The sequence below is a fragment of the Ursus americanus genome, chromosome 24 (assembly GCF_024610735.1).
Source record: "Ursus americanus isolate L20-20 chromosome 24, mUrsAme1.1.p, whole genome shotgun sequence".
In the NCBI taxonomy this organism is placed as follows: Eukaryota; Metazoa; Chordata; class Mammalia; order Carnivora; family Ursidae; genus Ursus; species Ursus americanus.
The window spans coordinates 40,879,303-40,901,432 of record NC_142150.1 but is presented as its reverse complement, the minus strand read 5'-3'; the positions used below and the strand labels follow the sequence as shown (position 1 = coordinate 40,901,432).

The following is a 22,130-nucleotide window of genomic DNA, read 5'->3' as shown; positions in this document are numbered from 1 at the left end:
GGCGGCGGCGGCGCAGCGCGCAGGCGCAGCCGGATTCCCGGCAGTGACGCGGCGGCGGGCGCGCGCGGCGCATTTCCGCCTCTGGCGAATGGCTTGGCTGTAGCGCGCGCTGCGGGCCCAGCTGCGACCCCGGCCCCGCCCCCGGGACCCCGGCCATGGACGGTGAGGGCGCCCTCTGACCCCGCGGGGTGGCCGCGTCGGGGCCGCGGGGACGGCGACGGGAGCCCCCGCGCCGCCTTCCGCCCCTTTCTGCGCCGATGGGCGCTGCGCAGGGAGCGGCCGGCCGGATGGTGGCGCGGGGCGGGGCGGGCTTTGAAGGGTCTGACTCAGTTTCCCCTTTGGGTGGCGGGGTCTTGACTCAGTATTCTCCGGGGGGGGCGGGGCGGTGAGCTTTGACTCAGTTTCACCCCGGGGCCATGGGGGCAGTTCTGACTTAGTTTCCTTGTTAGGGGAGAATGTATCTGACTCAGTTTCCTCTCAGGATGAGGTGCGGGGAATGCCCTCCCTCAGTTTTCCTTCTGGAAGTAGAACAGGCCCAGACTCCGTCTCCCTCAGTAAGGAGAGGGCGCTGTACCCAGTTTTCCCTCAGGAAGCAGGTGTTTCTGCCTTCTCGCCCCTTCTCCGTTTCCCCGCAGGCTCCAGGGGGCAGGCCCTGGCTCCGTCCCTCTCCGCGGGGCGGCGGGCCCTCCCTGGTAAGGGGGGGGAGCGGGCTTGTGCTGACCCTTGTCTCCCTCCCCTTTCAGACCTGTTTCCCCTCATCTTCCCGTCTGGTAAGTGGACCGGCCTTTCTCAGTGACGGGGGGGAGCTCCCCGGGGCTGGGGCAAGGAGGGCGGCCGCCTGATTGGGGTGGTGCCTGTGCCCCCGCAGAGCCCGCCCAGGCCTCTGGCCCCTATGTGGAGATCATCGAGCAGCCCAAGCAGCGGGGCATGCGCTTCCGCTACAAGTGCGAGGGCCGCTCAGCGGGCAGTATCCCGGGCGAGAGGAGCACGGATACCACCAAGACCCACCCCACCATCAAGGTGAGCATGGCTGTTAGTGGTGGGGTGGGGGGCCCAGAGTGGGTTTGCGGGAAGGAGCTGTGGAACCCCAGCAGGCTCGCCTCCAGGCCCGGGTGCAGTCAGCGTCTGGGAATTGGGACTGGAATTCCTCAGTCTCTAGATGTTCCCTGTACTTTGAACAGATCAATGGCTACACTGGGCCAGGGACAGTTCGCATCTCCCTGGTTACCAAGGACCCCCCTCACCGGCCTCACCCCCATGAGCTTGTGGGGAAAGACTGCCGGGATGGCTTCTATGAGGCTGAGCTCTGCCCCGACCGTTGCATCCACAGGTGAGGTCCTGACCAGCAGGGTATGGGGGCTGAGGTAGGGGGACAAGAGGCGGGGCAGTTGTGTAGCTGTCACAGTGTGACTCCGTTCTGGACGTGGGGCAGAATTCCTCACTCCTAGCTCTGCAAGCAGATTCTTTTTGCCTTGAACTTACCTGTTTGTGCATCTCCACTGTCAAGTAGATATGAACTCCGTGGGATAGGGATGGATCCCTAATCACCTCTGAACCCCCAAAGTAACTTCATTGATGAAAATAAAAACAGTTTTAGGCTAGAAGAGTAGCCGACCGGTGGAGGGGAGGTCGGAGAGCCGGGAAGTCAGGAAAGTCCTCTCAGTTAAGGCTTGAGTAGTGAGAAAGAGCAGAGAAGCATAGAAAAAACATTCCAAGCAGAGTGAACAAATGCAAAGGCCTTGAAGTGGGGAGTGAGTTTAGTATGTTTGGAGAACAAGAAAGAAGCCATTGTGGCTGAGGATAGGGGGCCAGCAGGGACTGTGGCTAGGGCCATCGGGTAGAGGGCAGGGACTGCGGCTAGGGCCAGAGGGTAGAGGGCAGGGACTATGGCTAGGGCCAGGGGGTAGAGGGCAGGGACTGCAGCTAGGACCAGGCCGCAGGGCACAGGTGCTTGTCAGCCAAGGTAAGGAGTGGGTTTCTTTGCAGCACAGTAGGAAGCCATTCGAGGGGGTGAAGCACAGTGGTGAGCTGGTGAATGGGTAGGGGAGGGAGGGGTAGACCAGGCAGAGACAATGGGACTCATTCCTGTGGGGGGACTCAGCTTCCAGAACCTGGGGATCCAGTGTGTAAAGAAGCGGGACCTGGAGCAGGCCATCAGTCAACGCATCCAGACCAACAACAATCCCTTCCAAGGTGAGGGGTGAGGGAGCAAAGGCTGGGACCTGGTTGAAGCACCTCTACCCTCTGTCACCCTTCCGAAGCCACCTTCCTTGAGTCTCTCCCTCATTGGCCAAGACTCATAGTACAGATGGGATTTTGCTGCCCATTCAGTACACACTCCCATTTTACTGTTGGGGAAAGTGGGAGCCAGGGAGGGGACATGACATCCAGGGTCACAGGTGGGTCACACAGGTCAGTGATGGGTCTAGAACCTTCTCTCTCTCCTCCTTTAGGACTCCCACGTTTGACATACCCTCAAGCAATCCTCCCGGCCCAGAGCCCCCTGCCCCCCTCATTCCCTGCCATGCCTCCTGATCTCCTGACCATCTGTTTTTGTGACAGTTCCCATCGAAGAACAGCGTGGGGACTACGACCTGAATGCGGTGCGGCTGTGCTTCCAGGTGACAGTGCGGGACCCGGCAGGCAGGCCCCTCCGCTTGTCACCTGTCCTCTCTCATCCCATCTTTGACAACCGTAAGTGGCCAAGGAGCCATGGGAAGGGGAGAGGGACGAGCCTGGGAGGAGGAAGGGGATTGTCTGGGAATGACCTGCGAGAGGAGCTCTGGCTTCATTCAAGCATCTGGTGTATTTGTCATCTCGTCTATGTCCGGCTCTGTGCTGGCTGGGGGGACGAGGCAAGGAAGACCCTGAGCTGCCCTTGGTGTAGCTTCCAGGCTGGCAGGGAATCAGATGGAAGACAGACACTTTGAATATGTGATGAGAGGATGGTGTGCCCAGAACTGTACTAACGACTCCAGGAAATGAACTCCCAGGAACGAGATGATGGTACAGAGTAGTAATTCAATGATGAAAGCTCACAGGAAGTTCACAGATGAATTGGGCCAATGTTGATCAATTGCCGTCTTTAATTAAGTAACCAGCCAGGATGAGTGAAAATAAAAGGGCTCTGGAGCCCTAAGGATAGGAAACCAGGATGAAGTGGAGGTCAGGAGGGAAAGGTTTGTTGCCAAGCAAACTGGGCCTTGAAGGTTGCTTGGGTGTGGTGGACAGAGAGGAGGTGTGATCAGATTGGTTCCCCCGACCGTCAGCTCCATGGGGTCAGAGGTGTTTGGGTTTTGTCGTGTTCTCCGTGCCTAGAGCGGTGCTGGGTACATAACAGGTGCCGGTACGTAAACAGTTGCTAAATAAGTTGGGGGTAAGGAGCGATGGGATCGGTCGAACCTTGGCTGCAGAGGTGTGGTCAGCAAGCTCTGGACCGCCTTGACTCTGGGATGGACAGGGATGTTGCCTTTCCTGTGGGCCAGCCCTGGAGACCGCTGATGGTTCTGGGTTTCCTTCCTTATCCCCACACCCTCAGGTGCCCCCAACACCGCCGAGCTCAAGATCTGCCGAGTGAACCGGAACTCTGGGAGCTGCCTCGGGGGGGATGAGATCTTCCTGCTGTGTGACAAGGTGCAGAAAGGTACACACCAGGAAGAGGGCTGGACTCTGGAACAGGAGGGGAGGGGCAAGGCTGAGCGGAGATGGTGAGCGTCAGGGGACTGGCTTTAAAACTCCCCCCAACACCTGGGGGGCAGAGAGCGATGTATCTCAGGAAGCATGTCTCAGCAGTTGTGGGGCAGCGAGCCGCGTGAGGTGAGCACGGTGACCCATATGGCTGCCCCATCTCCTGCAGAGGACATCGAAGTGTATTTCACGGGACCGGGCTGGGAGGCCCGAGGCTCCTTTTCTCAAGCTGACGTCCACCGACAAGTGGCCATTGTGTTCCGGACACCTCCCTACGCGGACCCCAGCCTGCAGGCCCCCGTGCGTGTCTCCATGCAGCTGCGGCGGCCTTCAGATCGGGAGCTCAGCGAGCCCATGGAATTCCAGTACTTGCCAGACACAGGTACACAGCTGGGGAGGGAAGCAGCAGGGCTGTCGGACTCCCACCAGCGAAAGTGAGGCCAGGGCTAGACGTCTGGCTGTGGGTGAGGGTCGCACACTGGAGTCGGGGCAGGGATTTATGCAGTAATCAGATTCTCTTGCTTGGCTCAGTTAGTAGTAAGGACACCCAGGACTTACTCAGTCCTCATTACGTGTTTGGTCCTATTCCAAGCATATCAGTGAATTACCTGATTTTAGAAGATAGTGTCTAACTTGCCCGAGGTCACATCCATAGTCACAGAGCTAGTATTTAAACCCAGGCTCTCTGGCTCTAGGCTTCTGTTGCCACGCCGTGGTGTCTTTTGTCACGACCACATCATCATGATTTGATCAAGGCTTTCGGGCACCTGACCACATTAGGAACAGCCAGAATGATCTTCAGTCCAAAGCCCGTCATCTAGCCTGAGGGAGCTTTTTGCCCTCGGAGCAGTCTAATAGAGTTTGGAAAGCAACCCCTGAAACAGCCATTGGTTTGTTCCACAAATAATTACCGAGTGCCCACTTGGTGTCAGGGCCCGTGCCAGGGATTGTGAATACAGAGAGGACGGAGATGTGTTCCGTGTGAGACGGAGGGAGGCGTGTGCAGAGTGGAGATGGCCGCATGGAGCGGGAGCATTTAAGGTAGAGAAAGACCCAGAAGTGCATTCTCTAGGCAGGCGGACAGGCACCTGGAGGCGCAGGGGTGTTGGAGAGCAACCGCTCCATTTGGGGGCAGCCCCGTGAGAGTGCCAGTGGGCAACGAGCAGGCGCTGGCCAGAGGGCCTTGAGTATCAGACTCAAGGCATTATTTTGCCCTAAAGGCAGTGGGGAGCCACCGAAGGAAGGGGCGCCTTGGATCTGGAAGCTCACTCTGGCAGGAGTGTGTAGAGGATCAGAGAGGGAGACACTCAAGGCAGGGAGGCCATTGCAGGGAAGATGCTGCAGTGGTCCAGGAGATGTGCTGTGAACCTTGAGGAGCGAATGGCCACTGTCCCCTCCACCGCTGTCCTCCTTGGGTCCTCCCTAGGACCTGTGCTCCGGCTGTTGCCTCGGCTTGGAACGCTTGGCCCCAGATCTCAGCACGATGGGCTCACACCAGTGCTTCCCTGGCCACCTCTAGGCTCAACTGTCCAACCTCACTTCCGGTTCTGTTACATCACCCCGTGTCTTTTCCTCAGAGTTCCTGTCACTTGTATATGGTTGTGTCCCTGCCCCCCTTGTCACTAAGATGTCAGCTTTTGGGGGAGCAGGAGCCTTGTCTGCTTACAGCCATATCCCCGGTGGTGAGAACGGAGGCTGCGCGTGGTGACGGCTTGGTGAATGTGTGTCAAGTTAGTGGATGGTGGGGAGTGAGAGAAAGGAAGACATTACGGACGATTTCAAGGTTTCTGGTGTTGGTGACAGGGCAGATGGGTGGTGAGGGGACACTGGAGGAGGAGGAGGCAGGTGTGTGCAGAGGTGAGACGATGCGGTTGGCTTTGGACTGATGGTGTTGAGTACTCTGGAGTTATCCACGTGCCACAGTACTTAGAAAGGCAGTCCTGGAAGCTCCACACTGAACTAGCCAACCGTCAGAGGTAAGAGTACAGGTCTCTGTCGGTCTCCAGCAAGCCCATCGTGCCTCAGCTGCCCCAGAGCGCAAAGATCATGGCCAGGCCTGGGTCCAGGCTGGGGGTGAGCTGGGACGTGGGCAGTGCAGGTAAGAGAATAAGCTGGAGACAGGGTCCCACAAGGGCTCCTGCCTGCCGCAGAGCATGGCCGCTTTACTTGGAGGCATCCAGGTGGCTTTTGGGGGGCTGCATTCAGCTACCAGAGGCCTTCTCAGAAAGCTGTGGGATTCAGAAAGCAGTGTGAGAATTGTTGCGTCTCACACTGTCATGCAGTCCTTCTCATTGGTGGGGAGGGTTTGGAGAAAGGGTCTTACGGAAAGCTTTTCTCATCATCTTCCTCCTGTGAGTCCTTTGAAAGTTCTGGGGATCCAGCCGAAAAGAGCGAGGCCCATTTCTCCCCATTACTTTTCTAGATGATCGACACCGAATTGAGGAGAAACGCAAAAGGACGTATGAGACCTTCAAGAGCATCATGAAAAAGAGTCCTTTCAATGGTGAGAGGGGCAGTGAAGAGCATTAGAGAGAAGGTGGTGGATGGGGGAGGGAGACTAGGAGGGGGCTAGGAGCTGGGAGCGAGAGACTGACCCAGCCTTGCCCCACAGGACCCACCGACCCCCGACCTCCACCCCGGCGCATTGCTGTGCCTTCCCGAAGCACACCTTCCGTCCCCAAGCCAGGTAAGGATTTCCTGTTGCCCCACCGGAACTACAGGCTCAAATCTGTTTGGCCTGTGGTTTGGGGACCTGGGGTGGGACAAGCAGTCAGCTTCACAAGCAGGTGTCTGAAGCCTGCTCTCTATTGGGCTCATGTTTCTCAGGGCTTGAGGCCTAGTTACCTACATCAGAGCCGTTAGGGGAGTGGTGAAGATGTGCATTCCCGGGCCCGTTACTGACCTGCGCAGAGGCTTCGGAAGCGTGGCCCCGGAACCAGCTAATGCACCAATGAGCACTGCGGTCTGAGAACCACTGTGTCAGCTAAACCCTGTATTGGATGCCTTGGGAGACTATTTTAAAATGCAGTCTTTGCCCTCAGCTTTCAGTTGAGTTAGGGAATCGAAGTCTCCTCTAACACAGCAGAATGTACGTGCTCGTATGTAGCTCAAAAAAGAGTAACGAAGTGCCCTGCTTCAGGCCACGACACTGGATGCTCCTTGGGCTCGTGGTCTCTTGGGGCTTAGTTTTCAGCTGTAAAGTGAAGTTTTACCAGCTGGTCTCTGACAGCATCCCCTCCTCTAAAAGGCTGGGAGAGCTTTGGGGGCTGGAAGGAGGTGATGCTAGAACTGCACAGGTCAGATGGAGTAAAAGGGAGTGAGGGTGCTCGCAGGGACCTCCTGGGGAGGGGCTGATCCTGAGTCCTACCGACGGGCTGGAGCACAGACAACAGGGTGGGTGTCTGAAGCTTTCTCTGACCCCTGACTCTCTGTCTCTCTCTCCCAGCTCCCCAGCCCTATCCCTTTACGCCGTCCCTCAGCACCATCAACTTCGAGGAGTTCTCCCCCATGGTCTTTCCTTCGGGGCAGATCCCAAACCAGACCTCTGCCTTGGCCCCAGCCCCTGCCCCAATCCTCGCCCAGGCCCCGGCCCCAGCCCCTGCCCCGATCTTAGCCCCAGGCCTTGCTCAGGCTGTGGTCCCCCCCGCCCCCAAGACCACCCAGGCCGGGGAAGGGACACTGTCAGAGGCCCTGCTGCACCTGCAGTTTGACGCCGACGAAGACCTGGGGGCCCTGCTGGGCAACAGCACTGACCCCGCCGTGTTCACAGACCTGGCATCTGTCGACAACTCTGAGTTTCAGCAGCTGCTGAACCAGGGTGTATCTGTGGCCCCCCACACAGCCGAGCCCATGCTGATGGAGTACCCTGAGGCAATAACGCGCCTGGTGACAGGGTCCCAGAGGCCCCCTGACCCAGCTCCTGCTCCCCTGGGGGCCTCTGGGCTCCCCAACGGCCTCCTCTCAGGGGATGAAGACTTCTCCTCCATTGCAGACATGGACTTCTCAGCCCTTCTGAGTCAGATCAGCTCCTAAGTGGGAGACACTGACCCCACCCAGAGCACGGGGTTGCAGGGGATCGAAGCCCTCCCAAAGCAAGCACTTATGGATTCTGGGGGGGGGGGTGCTCCAACTGCCCCCAACTTCTTTGGGTAATGTCTTCCGGGGGGGTGCATTTTATTCTTTTATTGGCACTGTCTATCTCTCTCTCTTTTTGGAGGTGCTTAAGCAGAAGCATTAACTTCTCTGGAAAGGGGGGAGCAGGGAGGACTCAAACTCTTCCCCTATCCTGATGTTCAGCTCCCTTCTCTTTATAGGGAATTCTGGGGGCTCCCATCCCTACCCTCCAGCTTCTAATACTCTCCTAGAGAGAGGGACAGGCTGGGGCTATGGCCTTTGAGGCCACAAAGCCTTATCACCAAGTGTCTTCCTCAAATCATGGATTCATTCTCACCTTGTGCCAAAATAACGCCCCTTACCAGCCCCTCTGTGGTGCTGGCATTGTCCCTGAACTAACACCAGCATTTGAGGGCCTGGCCCCCTGGCCCTGCAGAGGTCTCTGCCAGCTCTTCCCTTGCTCAACTGTGGCTGAAGGGAACTGGTGGGACAACACCGGCCCTTTCCAGGATCCAGGGAGGTTCGGTCTGAGACTTCTCTGTTCCCCCTTTTCTCAAGTGCCTTAATAGTAGGGCTAGTTGTTTGGAGAGTAGGGGGGAGGGCAGGCTGGCAGCTCTCCAATCAAGAGGCTCGGTTTTTACTGAAGAATCAAAGCAGTTGGACTCTTGCTCTTTCTACTCTGAACTAATAAATTCATTGCCAAGCTGGCCGGAGATTTCCCTTCTTTCAGCAAACAGCACACTCTTTGCTGGTCAGGCTGGACATAAGTGACACAGAGCTGGATGAATAGTTACCCTGCCATCTAGAAGCTTGCAGTCTGAGGATGCCCTTGGAATGAAATGCCCAGGCACGAAAGCAGGCAGTTAATGTGGGTGGTGTCCCAGCATAGGGAGAGGCCAGTAGGGTCCATTGGCTATGGGGATGGAGTAGTTTCAGGAAGGGCGTCACAGAGGCTGTATCAGCTTTGGGTCTTAGCTCAACAGAGCAGGGTGAGTCTTTACAGAGCGGCTACCAGCGTTGGGAAGTGAGGAGGGTCAAAGAGACAATGTTGGAAAGGTTTGATGGCGCCAAGCTATAAAAGATCAAGGACACTGGACTAAGAGTTTTGAATTTCATCTCTCAGGTGGTCAGGGGAAAGTCTGCAGCTTCTGGGGAAGGGGAGATTCCAGATAAAGGCCTATGCTTTGACATCCTGTTCTACGAGGGCCGAAAAAATACATCTGCAGCCCAGGAAGGCCTAAACAAAAGCTAGGCCACAGCCCGAAGTGGGGGAGCTGGACGTACTTCCTGCTTGGCCCGACGCAGGCGCAGTAAAGCAGTGCTCTTGAGAGGCCTTGGCCGGCCTTCTCAAGTGCGCATGCGCACAGATAGCATTCTGCAAGGGGCGGGGGTTGGTGAAACCCCTGTCCGAGTCCGACGGCGTCTAAGCTCTGGGCTTCGCACTGCTGCGGGAGGGTGAAGGCAGAGGCTTGCGGGTTATCAGTGGGGCTCGCTGCAAAAGCTAGCGCGTCCCTTGGGAGCAGCAGCAGGCCCCGGCAGCAGACTCCGATGGACTGTGCCTTCGGGGAAGACGCCAGCTGGCCGCAGAACGTCGGGGTACCAGAAAGCTAACGGAGAGCCGAGCTGGCGCTGCAGCCTTGCCCAGGGGGCGGAGCCAGGGTGGGGCCCGAAGCAGGTGGGCCACTCAGGGACCAGGCCAAGCTGCGCTTCCGCGCAAGGGGCGGACCCCGAGCGTGGTCGCCAGGTCAGGACCTCTGCGAACCTGCGGGGTCGCACCCAGAGAGGCGGCGCTTGATGGAACCCCAGCACCGGGGGCGTGGCTAGGGCAAGGACACGGAGGGGTGAGAAGGCTCCCAACCAGAGGAAGCGGTCGGCTTAGCGGAGCGCGGTGTGCCCAGCCTGAGGCCTCAGGGTAAAGAGTAAGCCCTCGTCCTCCCGGCCAGGCCACGCCTCTCCCTCGGCTTTCCCAGCGTCACACAGTCACCTCTGGGGGGGTCAAGGGAGCCCCGGCCTACGGAGAGGAGTGGAGGCCTGCACTGGGGGGCAGTGCCTTGAAAAGTAAGAGGGCCTTCACATCCGGGCATAGTCAGGCTCTCATTGATCCCTAAACTCCATCCCCCGCCCTGCAGGTCCACCTCTGTCCCTCTGCCCCTGATCTCCGTCCCTAAGGTTTGGTTCCAGGGCAAGGGCCTGGCTGGCCCGGCTCCCGCGACAAAGCAGAGTAGGTGCAGGGTGTGACCATCTGCTTCCCAACAGACCAAATAAATGCTTGTGAGAGAATCCAAGGGGTGGCCCAGCTTCAGAGAACCCCTCGGGGAGTGCCAACCTCACCCTGAGCCAATGTCCCAGAGGCCTGTCCTTCTAATCGGTCCTGAGAACTTGGCTGGAACCTCTGGGGGCAAAACCCCTTCCCCTGTCATGTCATGAACAACCCGCACAGACACAAATAACAGTGGCTTCTTTACTCCCTGAAGTCCACAGTCCTTTCTCCACAGAATATTTACAAACAGGGACGGGGTGAGGGTGACTTCACCACCGCATGGGGGGGGGGGCAGTGCTAAGACGCGCCTCCGCGCTGGGAGAGTTCCTGAGGAGGGCCCAGGTGCCCCGAGGGACCTGAGCAGTGGCGAGCAGGTCCACAGCCGGGCTGAGGCTGGAGTGGCCGGCTCAGCCCAGGTCCGTGGTGGGCGAGCCCAGCTGCTTGGAGGCCAGGAGCAAGCGGGTGGCCGCACTCTCCGACTCGGCCTGCAGCCTCCGGTTGTTGTGCCGCAGGCTCCGCACCTCCTCCTCCAGGGCGGCCCTGTCCGCCTTCTCCTGAGGCGGGGGAGGCAGCTGTCATGGTGCTGGCTCCTTCCCAGGGCAGCCCTTAACTCCCAGCCGACCCCAGCCCGCCCTGTCACCTTCTGCAGGTCCTCCTGCAGCTGCCTGAGCATGGACTCCAGGTAACAGACCTTCTCGGACAGGCTCCCGGGTTCTGGCCTGAGGACAGAGGGATCAGGTCACCGGACCGGTAGGCCGGCACCTCTGGCTGGCTCCCAGGCCCACTTTAATGAGCCGGGCCAACTCCGGTGTTCGCAGACTTCTACGTCCGGGAAAGCAGAGCCCTGCCCGGGACGATGCTTAGCCCTCGAGGACGGGTGCAGACGGTGGTCACACGCACACAGTGAAGGGGCTAGATCGGCACAGGGAGGCTTACTCAGCATCGGCCTTTGGAGTTCCCTTGGCATCTCCGTTCTCCGGGATGGGCTGTCCTGTGGGACACAGGGGTCATTTGGGCAGGATGGTAAAGAGAGAAAGAGCCCCACCCTATCCTGGCTCCCATCCCCAGCGCCCTGGTGGCCTCACCCTCCCGGGACAGTGACTCTAGGATGGTGTTGCAAGTGGAGGCGATCTCCGAGATGGACTGCCACTCATCTTCCAGGGTCTCACTGCCCGCCTCCGACATGACTACGGGCACAAGGAGGTGGGCTCAGTCAGGGAAGCCCCAGCCAGCCCCTGTGAGCCCCCCAGCCCCAGACTCCACCTTGCTCTAGACTCACTTTTGCTGATGGAGTTCCGCAGAGACAAGGTTCGTGGCAGGAAGGAGGCCCTCAGCTCTGGGGCCGGGTCACCCCTGTCCTCACAACCACTGGGGCTGCCTGGCCCGTCCTGGGGAGGTATTAATGGGTATGGATGCAGGGACGGCCACCATCACCACTGTGCCCACCCCTGTTCTTTGGGCTCCAGAGTCTTGTTTCTGCTCACCTGGGTGGGGGGCGTCTCTCTGCCAGTACTGGGTGCTGCCGGCTTGGCTGTGGCGGCCAGGAGGAGGTCCGGGGTGGTGTTGGGCAGGACTGGGGCCTCATCTGACAGGGAGCTGGGGAGAGCAGGGATGGCTCAGCAAGAGAAGCTGCACCCCAGGGCCCCCGCTTTCACAGGCCGTGCCTGTCCAGCCACCCTGTGCTGGAGAAGAGGGAAGGCCGAAAGGGGGCACCTGCGGGGTGACGGTGAGTTCTGGCTATGTAGGAACTCAGTCCTCTCCTCAGCCAGATCCCCAGGCCCCGTGGGACTGCCACCGTCGTGCAGGCACACTTGCAGCAGCTGCTTCGCGACGGGCAGCAGCGTCACCACGCCTGGGGCCTCATCCTGCACCGGCTCTGGGGCGCCCCGCCGGCTGGGCTCCTGCAGAGATAGCGTGTACAGCTCCGAAAAGCTCCTGCGGGGAGGAGTGGCCAGTGTCAGGCAGGAAGACCCTGTCCCCAGTGCCCTGCATCTCCAGCCCCATTCCCAGCTGTGCCCGAGGCTCGCTTCCAGGAGGCGAGCTTTCCAAAGTCCCTAACAATGAAAAACGTTTGCCTGACTACTGGCCATTTTTCCAGGCCCGGTGCTGCCCCCGTGTATCCTGGGCAACTCACTCAGGACACTGATTTCTCCATCTGTGAAATGGGGATATCAGTACTGGTTCACAGCTTGCCATGAGGCTTTAAATACCAACACAAGTAAATCACTTAGCATAGAGATCCAAAACCTGCCCGGGCACCAAATCCAGCCTCTGCCTTTTTCTGGTTGAGCAGATGTGACTGTTTCTGTACTCCTGTGAGCCACGAGTGGTTTTTACATTGTTAACTAGTTGAAAGAAATCAAAAGAGTATTTCATGACACATGAAAATCACTAAAATTCGAATTTCACTGTCCACAAATAAAGTCTTAGCAGAATAAAGAAAGCTCATGTATTTGCCGAGCGCCTACGGATGCTTTTGTGCTACAGCAGGGCCGTGCACCTGGAGCAGAGACCAGCAGGCCCAGAAAACCTAAATATTTACTATCTGGCCCTTTACGGGAAAAGATCGCGTATACTGGCTTAACGCAGCAGGCAATCGATAGCGTGTATGTATGTGTCTGTGGATAATCTTTAAGGGAAAAAAAAAAAAAAGCTGGGGCCGTAGGGGCGGCCTGGATGGCTGTCTGTTGAGCCTCTGAGTCTCGATTTCGGCTCAGCCGTGATCTCGGAGGGTCGTGAGAGCCCGCCCACGTGGGCTAGGCGCTGGGAGGGGAGTCAGCTCGAGCTTCTCTCTCCCCCTCTCCTCTGCCGCTGCCCCTCCCCCCACTCGTGCTCTCACACTCTAAATAAATAAATAAATAAATAAATAATAAAACTAAAAAAAATGATGGGGCTGCTGTTGGATCCTGAGCAGGGAAGACAGCGTGCTGAACTGGCTTCGCTCTGCATATGTGCCTCGAAGATTAAGAGACCTGGAATTCTCTGGAGAAGGAAAGCCTTCCTCACGGTGGGTATTCTCGGGGAAAAGCTAAGGCCCAGGCTCCGCGGTGGCCAGCGGCCAGGTCCCCCCACCTCCCCGCGTCGCCGCCCTGACCTGCGGGGCCGGCCGCTCTCGTCGGGGGGCAGGACGGTGACGCAGACCTTGGGCGCTGAGCGCAGCAGCTGGGCCGCGGCCTCGGAGCCCAGCGTGGGCAGCGTCTGGCCGCACACGCGCAGCAGGCGCGCCCCGGGCCGCAGCCCAGCCGTCTCGGCGAACGTGAAGCGCTCCACGTGCGTGACGAAGCCCTCGGCGTCCACCTCAAAGCCCAGGCGGCCTTGGCCGTCGCGGGGCAGCGCCAGCTCGCGGGTCTCGCAGCCACGGCTCACCAGCTGGGGCGGGGCGGAGCGTGAGCGGGCCGCGACAGCACCACCCCAATCCCAGGGCCGGGGTCCCAGGCCGCCCGGACCTCCCCACACCCACCCCGCAGACGAGGGCCTGGGGCTCAGAGACCGATAGTCACTTGCCCGAGGAGCCCCCCAGTTCCAGCTTTGCCGAGCGCCAGGGCAGGGTTTGCCCCCCTTCCCCCGTGTCCCCTTTCGCGGGAGAGGCTGCGGGAGCGAGGGGTTCCACTGACCGATCCGCCCCCGAGGCACGGAGGGGCCCGGCGGGGAGCGCCCCGACGCCCGGGCCTCACCTGCAGGCGCGCTACCACCTCGCCTACGGCTTGGCCGGGGGGCCCGTCGAACCGCAGCGTGATCGCCTCCCCGCGGCCGTGGTACAAGTCGAGCCGCTGCTCGGAGAAGGTCCAGGCCAGCACGTCGCGGCAGGCGCAGTTGAAGACGACGCGGCCGTCGCGCGGTGCCACCAGCACCAGGGCCTCAGCCGAGATGCCCAGCAAGCAGGGCACCTCGGCGTCGTCGGGACCGCCGGCCTCGGCCCCGGCCGCGCCCCGCGCCCCGGGCGCCGCGCGCACGCCCCACACCAGCGCCCCCGCCGCCTGCAGCTCGGCGCCCGGGACCCGAGGGGGCGCCCGCCGCCTCCCGCCCAGGGAGGGCAGGCCGAAGCGCGAAGCCGAGTCCAGCGACGTAGTGGTCACCTCATTGGTGGCCAGGTCCTGCAGGTACTGCTGACGCGTGCGCGTGGCCATGGCGTGGAACTGGCGTGCGTGGCCCGCTGCCTGCTCGCCATTGAGCGCCTTGGCCAGCAGGAAGGCACGGAAGTCGGCGTTGGCCGAGAAGGGGCCTCCGCCCTGGGGCAGAGCTGGCCCAAAGGCCGGGGTGTCCTGGGTGCGGCTCACGGCCACGCTGAGGGGAGGGAGGCGGGAGTTAGGGGCAACCGGGAGGGCGCCTGACAATGGCAGCCCTGGGACCACCCAGGCACCCACCTGTACGAGGTGTGCGGCGTGCAGGGCGCGTGAGCCCGCACCACTAGGAACACGTGCTGGAAGTGCGAGCGGATGGTGGTGGGGCAGAAGGGCTTGCTGCCAGGTTCCTGGAACACGATGGTCACGATGTCGTTGCCAATGTGGCGCTTCCGCAGGAGCTGGGAGTTACATGGTGGGGGTGGGGGGTGTAAGCTGGAACTGTCTGTGCCCAAGCCCCTCCTCATTCACTCAGGGCAGAGCCTGGGTGCCAGGGGCTCCCCCACCTGCCCCTGGTGAAGGTCTGGGTGTTTGTCTTTGGGGAGGGTTGTTAAGGCTCAAGAGAACTCAGGCCAAACTCAAATGCCACGGCCCACACGACACGCGTGCAGGGTTCCCGGAAGCCCTCGGCCATCCCCCAGCCGCATCCTAGCCCCCTCACACCTGCTGCTGGTTATTGGGGGTGTAAGGCAGCATCGTGGACACGTGGAACATGATCTCGTGGTCCTGGTACGTGGTGTAGAGTGAGTGCGTGCCTGTGGAATCCGCTGTGGCCAGGGAGTCGGGGACACAGAGCGAAAGGAAGGCGAATCTGCTGGAACTTGCCATCTCTACCTGCAGTCTGGAGCTCCCATGCCCCCAGCCAACAGGTGGACAACCGCTTCCCACCACCGGGCCATGAAGCCTAAGGGCCTCAGCTTTGGCTGCTCCCTTCCCTCCCCCCACAGGCTCCAGACTCCAGGCCAGGGTCGGTGTGGGGCTGCTGAGCTAGAATGAAGACCAAAATGGGGACTGGCCTGCTATGAGGGAGGCGGGGGTGGGTGTCCCGGGAGAGGACAGATGTTGGCCCCAGCCCCAGCATGTGTGGAGCAGCTGAGCGTGGGAGGCGAGACTGGTGCTCCGTAAGGGGCTCGGGGGCACTTCCAACCAGGGAGGCAGGGGCGCTCCCCAGGAAGCGGGGCTGGTGGACTATGTGTGTGGCGGGGGGAGTGGTGCCCGCAAACTGCTCAGGCAGTAGGGCCTCAGGGCCCTGGGGCACAATCCTAGTCCCTCCTTCCAGCCTGCGGCTTGCTTGGCCTCTGCAGCCCGAGACCCGCGTCCTCAGCCTACCCAAAGACTCCGCAACCCTGAGTCCAGGACAAGACGGGGCAGAGAAGTGACAAGGCAGTTGGTTCTCACCAAGGCTGTCGGCCCCCACTCCCCAGCCCCCGGGCCTCACTTTTCGTGTCCAGCTGGGCCCTGTAGCTCTCAAAGCCTTTGAGCCGCACCACGTCACCCAGCAGGGTGAGGAACTGCATGAAGGCCGGTCCTGCCTCCTGGTTGTTGTACATCTCCTCCTCCGAGCCCTGGCCCGCGCGGCAGTACAGGATGCCCACCTTCCGCTGGAAGCTCAGCTGCAGGGGAGGGCGCAGACGGGAGGCCCGGGCCTCAGTCCCTCGGGCCCTGCGCCCGCCAGGTCTTGGGGAATGACCTGGAGGCTGGGCTGTCTCTATATGTGGCCCCGAGCACCTCCCCCCCCCCCCCCCCGTCTCCTCTGGGTCTCCACTTATAAGAGGGGTCAATAGGTCCTGCTGCCAGTGCTCGGGAGGGTAAAGTCACGGGTGGGAAGGGACCAGGAGGGGGTTGGTTCTCATGTGACCACAGAGGAGGTGATTCGTGGAAAGGACCCCGGGCAGAGTGTGCTTGACCCCAATAAATGTTCACATTGTCATCCTCCTTATCTCAAGGCTAGCCTGTCCTCCCCTCCCTCGAATCCCAGGCACCCCCAGCACCCCCAGCCCAGCCTCTGGAGGCCTTGGGCCCCGCACCACCTTCGCTCACCCTGCTCCTGGCTCCTTTGGCTCCTTTCCATCAGGGTTAATCGTGCGGAGCTCAAGGTGCTTTGGCCCCTCCGGCTCTGGCTTCCTTTCTTCATATGAAACTTGTCTACACCCACAGGCCCCACTTTAAGTTGGTCCCTCCTAACCCCTGCAGCCCCGCTTCCACCCCAGCTCCCCCTGAAAGCCCACGGGCATGGCTTCCTCCTGGCACATTCTCACCATAGCGGCACTTGGAACAACTGGAACTTCACTTTGCCTGAGACCCTAGCGACCCCACCGTCTCCAGCCTGGGCCCCTTCTCCACCCACGGTCTTCGACTTCAGTGACTGCAACAGCCGTCTCCACAGGAACACACTCTCCAGTCTCTGCCTCCAGCCCGGACCTTTCTTCTGAGCTCCAGACATACTTCTCCAGCTGCCCAGATGTCCTTCCCTTACCTTGGCACCTCATCTCATCACTGGATGCTCCCACCCCACCCATCTACCCCTGGACTGTCACACCCCCCCCTTCACCTCTGCCATCATCACCGCCAGGTCTGGTCTGGATGACTGCAACAGCCTTTGGCCTGGCCTCCCTGCCCCTCCAATCTGGCCCCCATACTGCAACCAGAGGGCTGCTCTACCTCTCATATCTTCCATGGCTCCCCAGTGCCCCCACCACCAAATGCAAGCCTTCCCCACCCCTTCCCCCAAGCATGACCCCAGCCACACAGAACTGCCTACAGGACCCCAATGTGACCTGCTCTTAGTCTCTAAGCTTTCACACAAGTCATTCCTTCTGCCCAGAAAATGCCTGCTCTTCCTAGCTCAAACTCTGACATTTCTACCGTGATGCCGAACCCCTAGCCAAGGCAGGACTGTCAAGACTACCTTGGTGCCCCACGGAGCCTTCAACATTCCCCTTTCACTGCTCCACAATCACCCACGATTCTCTGTGGGTCTTTCTCTCTCTCTCTCTCTCCCCCCCTGCTGGCTGTGAGCTATTCAAGGACAGCACCTGGTCTGGACATGTCCCCAGCACCAAGGTGTGAGGAAATGTTTGTTGAATGGCTGACAGACTGAATGACACAGAGAAGAATCACAGCCAGTGGGCAGCCTTCAGCAGGCCAGGGAGGACTTCCGACCACCTGAGCAGTCCCACAGTGGAATAGGCAGCCCCAAGGCGTACACACCCCACACTGAGAGGACACTAAGCAGCGCCCTGCAGGGCAAGTGGACAGGGCCTGCGGGAAGGGGCGTGGGTGGTCAGACCAGGGCTTCTCAGTTGAAATGTATGTAGGAATTAACTCGAGATCTTGTTAAAGTACAGCCTCCGATTAAGTAGATCGGGGGCAGGGCCCAAAAATCTGCATTTCTAACAAGCTCCCAGATAATGTGACTGCCGCTGGTCTACAAATTTTACTTTGAGAGACAAGGTTCTGGATGACCTCTGCTGCCCTCTCTGAAAAGCCAGCTCTCCTGGGTCACTGTCCAGCCCAGGGTCAGGGTCAGGGCTAGGCGGCTGGGAGCAGGACAGGCTGGGCTCTGACCAGGTGTAGCTGTTAGGCTGGTGGGTGGGAGGGGGGCTACGGCCACTCACCACTTGCTCGTCCAGCGTGAGCAGCGTGCGTGGCACCTTCGGTGAAGCTGAGCCCAGGCGCAGGCAGGTCGGGCTCAGCCGCGGGGCCACATGTTCCAGAAGCTTCCTAGGGGACAGGCCCCGCGGGGGCCCCGGCGGCAGCGCATCCTCCGAGATGGTGCCGCGGAGGGTCCGGAGCTGAGGAGGGGATGTAGGGATGCTCAGAATCCATACGGGTTTTCGAGGAGGCAACCCGCGGTCTGATTCCGTGACCCCGGCCCACCTGTGTGGTCCTCACGATGATGCGGTAGCTGTGCACTGTGCCCCCTCCGCTGCCTTCCTTCTCTTCCCGCCGCAGGCTCACTGCCACTGGACCCAGCACCTCATCCAGTCCGAAGAAGTTCTGATGTTCTGGAGGGAACGGCCCCCCCCCCGCCCCGGGCCGTGGATGACCGGTCCCACAGCCCTGGGAGTCCCACCCGGGCTCGGCCACGCCCATCGCTAAGCCCCGCCCCCGCCCCGTCCGAGCACTTAGTGCAGACCCTTAGTGGAAGGCCCACTCCCTCCGCTGCCCCGCCCACATCCTACCGGGCCAAATTCCTACGTGCGGGCTCCCCGACGCTTGGCCCTATGCCCCGGCCCTTGGCGGCACCGCGCGCCGCACACCTTGCCTTCGACGCAGGGGGCCAATGCTTGCCTGCTTCCAGGCCCAGATCCTGCAAGGCCCCCGCAAGCCACGCCCATGTGCCCCAGCAGGATGTACGGGGCCCTCCCCTCTGGCCGCTGATGAGAACAAGGTTCCCACAAGGGTGCAGAGGTTTTCAGACCTCAGTTTTCACCTCACAGAAGCATTTATAGGAAATCTCTCCCCAGCCCGGAGGGGTAGGAGGATGAACCAGCTGGAGGCCGGAGGCCTTAGGGCGGTGGTTAAAGCTAGACTCCACAGGGCAGTGCCGGCCCCAGAGTCAGCCTGATCCTTCAGATGGCCCGGGAACTTCGGGAAAGGACAACTCCTGAGCCCCACTGTGGGCCCCTCGGGTGACAGGGGCTGCTGCCCGGCCAGGCAGCCCTCCCCTTACCTTTGCCATAGAAGTACTTGCGGTAGTAGCCAGCCCCCAGGTCTGCGTGCTCCAGGCTGTAGGCCGAAGTTCGGTTCTGGGGCTCCTCCAGGACGGACACGGCGGCGTTGGGCAGTGCAGGGGGCACCGGTGGGGACACAGGTCCACCCAGGCCCAGCTCGCCCTCACCCCCAAGCTCACTCACAAAGCCAGGCGCTTCAAGCAGCAGGTCCGAGGTGGCAGCTCTGTCCTCAGCAGGGGCCGGAGTCCCAGAGCCGGCCTCTGCGTGGCCCCCTGTCCCCCGCGGCTTTGGAGCCCAGTCAAAGAGCAGACTCTGCACGTCATAATGGGCAAACCAGTGGGGCTCAGGCACTGGCGGGAAGGCGGGCTCTGGCTCCTCGGCCGGCAGCCCCAGCAGGGCCAGCGGGTCAGTGAAGAGCCGGGTGGGGCCCGCGGCGGGGCGGCCGGCCTCCTCGTGGCTGTGGGCACGGGCACGCGGGCTGGCTGGTGTGGGGGGTCGGGCCTCGCCTGCGTCGCTGCCGCTGCGCAGGAGCGGGCCCCGGGCCGGCCTCGGCTCGAAGGTGTGCGGGGTCAGTGGGGGCCGTGCTGGCTGGCGCAGCTTGCGGGCGAAGAGGTCATCGGTGGGCGCAGGGGCCGCGCCCCGCCGAGGGCTCCCCACGCCGCCGGCCCACATGGGCGTGCCGTGGGCCTGGCTCTCCGGGGGCCGGGTCGCATTGGCGGGCACGGGTGGTTGGTGCCCGGGCGGCAGGCCAGTTCCTGCCCTGAGGGAGGAGGGGGCTGCTCAGAGGGGCCTGGGGAGAAAACAGGAACCCAGGCCCCCAGCCTGGTCCTCCACCACGCGGGTTGGCTTCCGGCCCCCTCCGCGACCATCAAAGCCGCTTCCGCTTTCCTGGCCACTTCCTCGTCTGCCTTGGGCTGAGGTTTCCAGCCCCCTCCTCCAGCTAAGCTCTGGGCAGGGCCAGGGGCTGGGCGGACCTGGCCTTGGCCCTGGGGGTCTTGGAATCTGGGCGGCCCTGGGGCTGCCAGGGTCCCTCAGTTCCCACTCACACACCTTGACCTTGGCCTGGGCCCAGGATGAGGGTCCCCACCAAGTCCTGGCCCAGTTGGACCGATGATTTGTCCCAGCTGGGACGGGAAACCCATGGGGCCACTGGTGTCTGGGTCCAGCCCACTTGACAAAGGGAGGACGTCCTGTCCCCAGAGACCTTCCTCCCTACCCCTCCCACTTCCTCCAGGGTCCCTGAGGAGCTGAGCACCCAGAAGCTGGGTCTCAATGCCCTGGCCCTCATAGCCTCAATACCTCAAGGACACAGGGATTCCCAGGGGACACTGGCAGGGCAACAGAAACGGCAAAAGGACTTCCTTCGGTACAGGAAGTGGCCCCAACTCTGAGCCCAGCCCCCTGCCCAGCTCCATATCCTGAGGAAGGTGCTGGGGTCACACCAGCTCCGTCATGGGACCCATCACCCTGGCCTGAAGGACAGGCGCAGCCAGACTCACTCTCTGCAGGCGACTGTGGCCATGCCTGGGGGCAGGGGAAGGAGTCACATGGATGGAGCCCCTTTGCAGGAACTGGGACCATGGGACCTCTGCCTACCGGGACTCACTGATGCTGACAGGGAAGTCTGAGCCTCATGTGACAAATGGTCAAACTGAGGTCCAGATAAGCGGAGGCTCTTGCTGGAAGTAATTCCGCATTACAGCTAGGATTTGAACCTGGGTCTGTCACCCTCCCAGGCCTAAACAGGGCAGCACCTGCCCACTCCTGTCCCTGTGTGTATAGGTGTGAGGTGAGTGGGGGTTGGGCTGAGGCTCAAAGTCTCACAGGATGTAAGACTGAGACACCCAAGGCGCCAGAGACCTGCTAAATGCGGAAATGTGTCGAGACCAAGGGCAGGTGCAAAGGGTGGCGTGAGAAAGTGGCGGGGGAGCCACTCAGGTGGACCCAGGTTGGTGTGGGCAGGCAGGGCAGGGATGTGCGACCCTCCACTGGGAACACAGACAACTGCCGGCACGTCTTCGTGCATCCTCCAGGGACACTGTGTGGCTGGACTAGGACACAGTGGGGGCGGAGGCTCCATGCAGCCCTCATCTAAAGCTCCAGGACCATGCAAGTGTAGGCCTCCAAGCTCGGGGTGCCTCCTCCCATAGTTTCTCCTAAAACAACGTCTGACACCGACCCCGAGCCTCTGTTCTCTCATCTCTAAAATGGGGTTAACCCTTCTGCCCTTTCCCAACACCACTGGGAGACTGCAAGGAGGTTCGAGAGTGTGAAGCTGGCTATGTGTTAAGAATGCGGTGGTGAGGCAGGCCCTTGCTCCATGTGCCCAGCTCTTGGGCCTGGGCTGTGATGTGCGTGTTGAGGTGGGAGGGGACATGAGAGGGGAGCTGTGTAGGCCCCTGCTCCGTGTGGGCCCAGCTCTGTGTACGTGGGTGTGCACAGCCCATGGGCTGCCTCTTGTTCTGGGCCAGTGCTGGGCTCTGGCCCTGCCTTGGGGGGTGTTCTTGGGCTCTGCCCCCCAGCCGGCAGCTTCACACAGGGTCCATTGAGGCCGGGACATTCCTCGCAGCCTGTGTCACTGGGGGGAGAGGGCCGGCCCCGCCCCCACAGATCCGGAAGGCCTGGCTGCCCCAGGAGGAGGCGCTGGACGCTTCCCAGCACATCTGGAGGTCATGACCCCATTTCTGCTGCCAGGGGGCGCGACAGATGTTTCCTCCCAGGCCAGACCCGAGACTGGGGGGCGGTGTGCAAAGGCTGGTGAGAAGGCCGCCCCGAGATCAAGGGAGCCCCAGGACAGGGGGAGCCCCGCACACAGCCGGCAGCAGGGGCAGTCGCCTGCGCCGCCCAGAGGAGTCGGGGGCCGCCTCATCCAATCGCCCTCACACTGGCCGGACAGGGCCGGGCCGTCACGCAGAGAGTGGGGGCCGCCGGCCGGACGCAGGGGACTGGACGTGCTGACTCGGGACTGGAGCCCGGACGGAGGTTCGGAGGGTGCAGGCGGCGAACGCGGCAACGACCCCCTTCCACATACACACCACCCGGGCCCGCGCCAAGCCACCTCTTCCCCTGTCCGGCCCGACCGCGGTGCTTCCACTCCCCCGCTCCCGCCGGTACCTCTGGGGCTCCCGCCTGGTGGCCGCCTCCCGCGCTGGGGTCCCGCTGCCTCTCCCGCTACCGCTCGGGCGCTGGCTCCGCCTAGGGGCGGGGCCGTGCCAGGGGGCGGGGCCGTCGCAGAGGGGGCGGAGCCGACCTGGGAGCAGTCCGCGGCGGGAA

At 61.4% G+C, this 22,130-nt stretch overlaps 2 protein-coding genes across 5 annotated transcripts in view; one reads left to right on the top strand and one right to left on the bottom strand.

Annotated features, from left to right (window-relative positions):
- Positions 1 to 8,508, top strand: part of RELA (RELA proto-oncogene, NF-kB subunit) — a 38,889-nt gene extending 30,381 nt beyond the window's left edge. Inside the window, exons 1-11 of one of the 3 annotated variants that reach the window (XM_045775543.2) lie at positions 5 to 162; positions 744 to 770; positions 869 to 1,020; positions 1,182 to 1,330; positions 2,102 to 2,193; positions 2,563 to 2,694; positions 3,539 to 3,643; positions 3,857 to 4,069; positions 6,110 to 6,190; positions 6,299 to 6,373; positions 7,133 to 8,508. In XM_045775543.2, coding sequence (XP_045631499.1) covers positions 156 to 162; positions 744 to 770; positions 869 to 1,020; positions 1,182 to 1,330; positions 2,102 to 2,193; positions 2,563 to 2,694; positions 3,539 to 3,643; positions 3,857 to 4,069; positions 6,110 to 6,190; positions 6,299 to 6,373; positions 7,133 to 7,719 — 1,620 coding nt within the window. In that variant the 5' untranslated portion in view covers positions 5 to 155 and the 3' untranslated portion in view covers positions 7,720 to 8,508. Of the gene's footprint in view, positions 1 to 4; positions 163 to 187; positions 320 to 743; positions 771 to 868; positions 1,021 to 1,181; positions 1,331 to 2,101; positions 2,194 to 2,562; positions 2,695 to 3,538; positions 3,644 to 3,856; positions 4,070 to 6,109; positions 6,191 to 6,298; positions 6,374 to 7,132 lie in introns of those variants that run through there. The other 2 variants (XM_087855035.1, XM_087855034.1) reach the window with 2 other exon arrangements.
- A 1,739-nt stretch (positions 8,509 to 10,247) lies between these two features.
- On the bottom strand, positions 10,248 to 22,045 carry SIPA1 (signal-induced proliferation-associated 1). 2 transcript variants are annotated; one of them, XM_045775478.2, is made up of 16 exons: positions 21,972 to 22,045; positions 18,857 to 19,617; positions 18,061 to 18,188; positions 17,799 to 17,975; positions 15,620 to 15,794; positions 14,845 to 14,948; positions 14,425 to 14,582; positions 13,735 to 14,344; positions 13,155 to 13,429; positions 11,774 to 11,995; positions 11,545 to 11,656; positions 11,340 to 11,448; positions 11,146 to 11,247; positions 10,997 to 11,051; positions 10,701 to 10,779; positions 10,248 to 10,614 (listed from the first exon to the last, which is right to left on the bottom strand). In XM_045775478.2, the coding sequence occupies exons 2-16, from the start codon at positions 19,527 to 19,529 to the stop codon at positions 10,468 to 10,470; spliced, it is 3,126 nt and encodes a 1,041-aa protein (XP_045631434.1). In that variant the 5' UTR covers positions 19,530 to 19,617; positions 21,972 to 22,045; the 3' UTR covers positions 10,248 to 10,467. The 2 variants fall into 2 exon arrangements, with proteins under 2 accessions (XP_045631434.1, XP_087711156.1); XM_087855030.1 differs by lacking the exon at positions 11,146 to 11,247.
- Between the last annotated feature and the right edge of the window lie 85 nt (positions 22,046 to 22,130).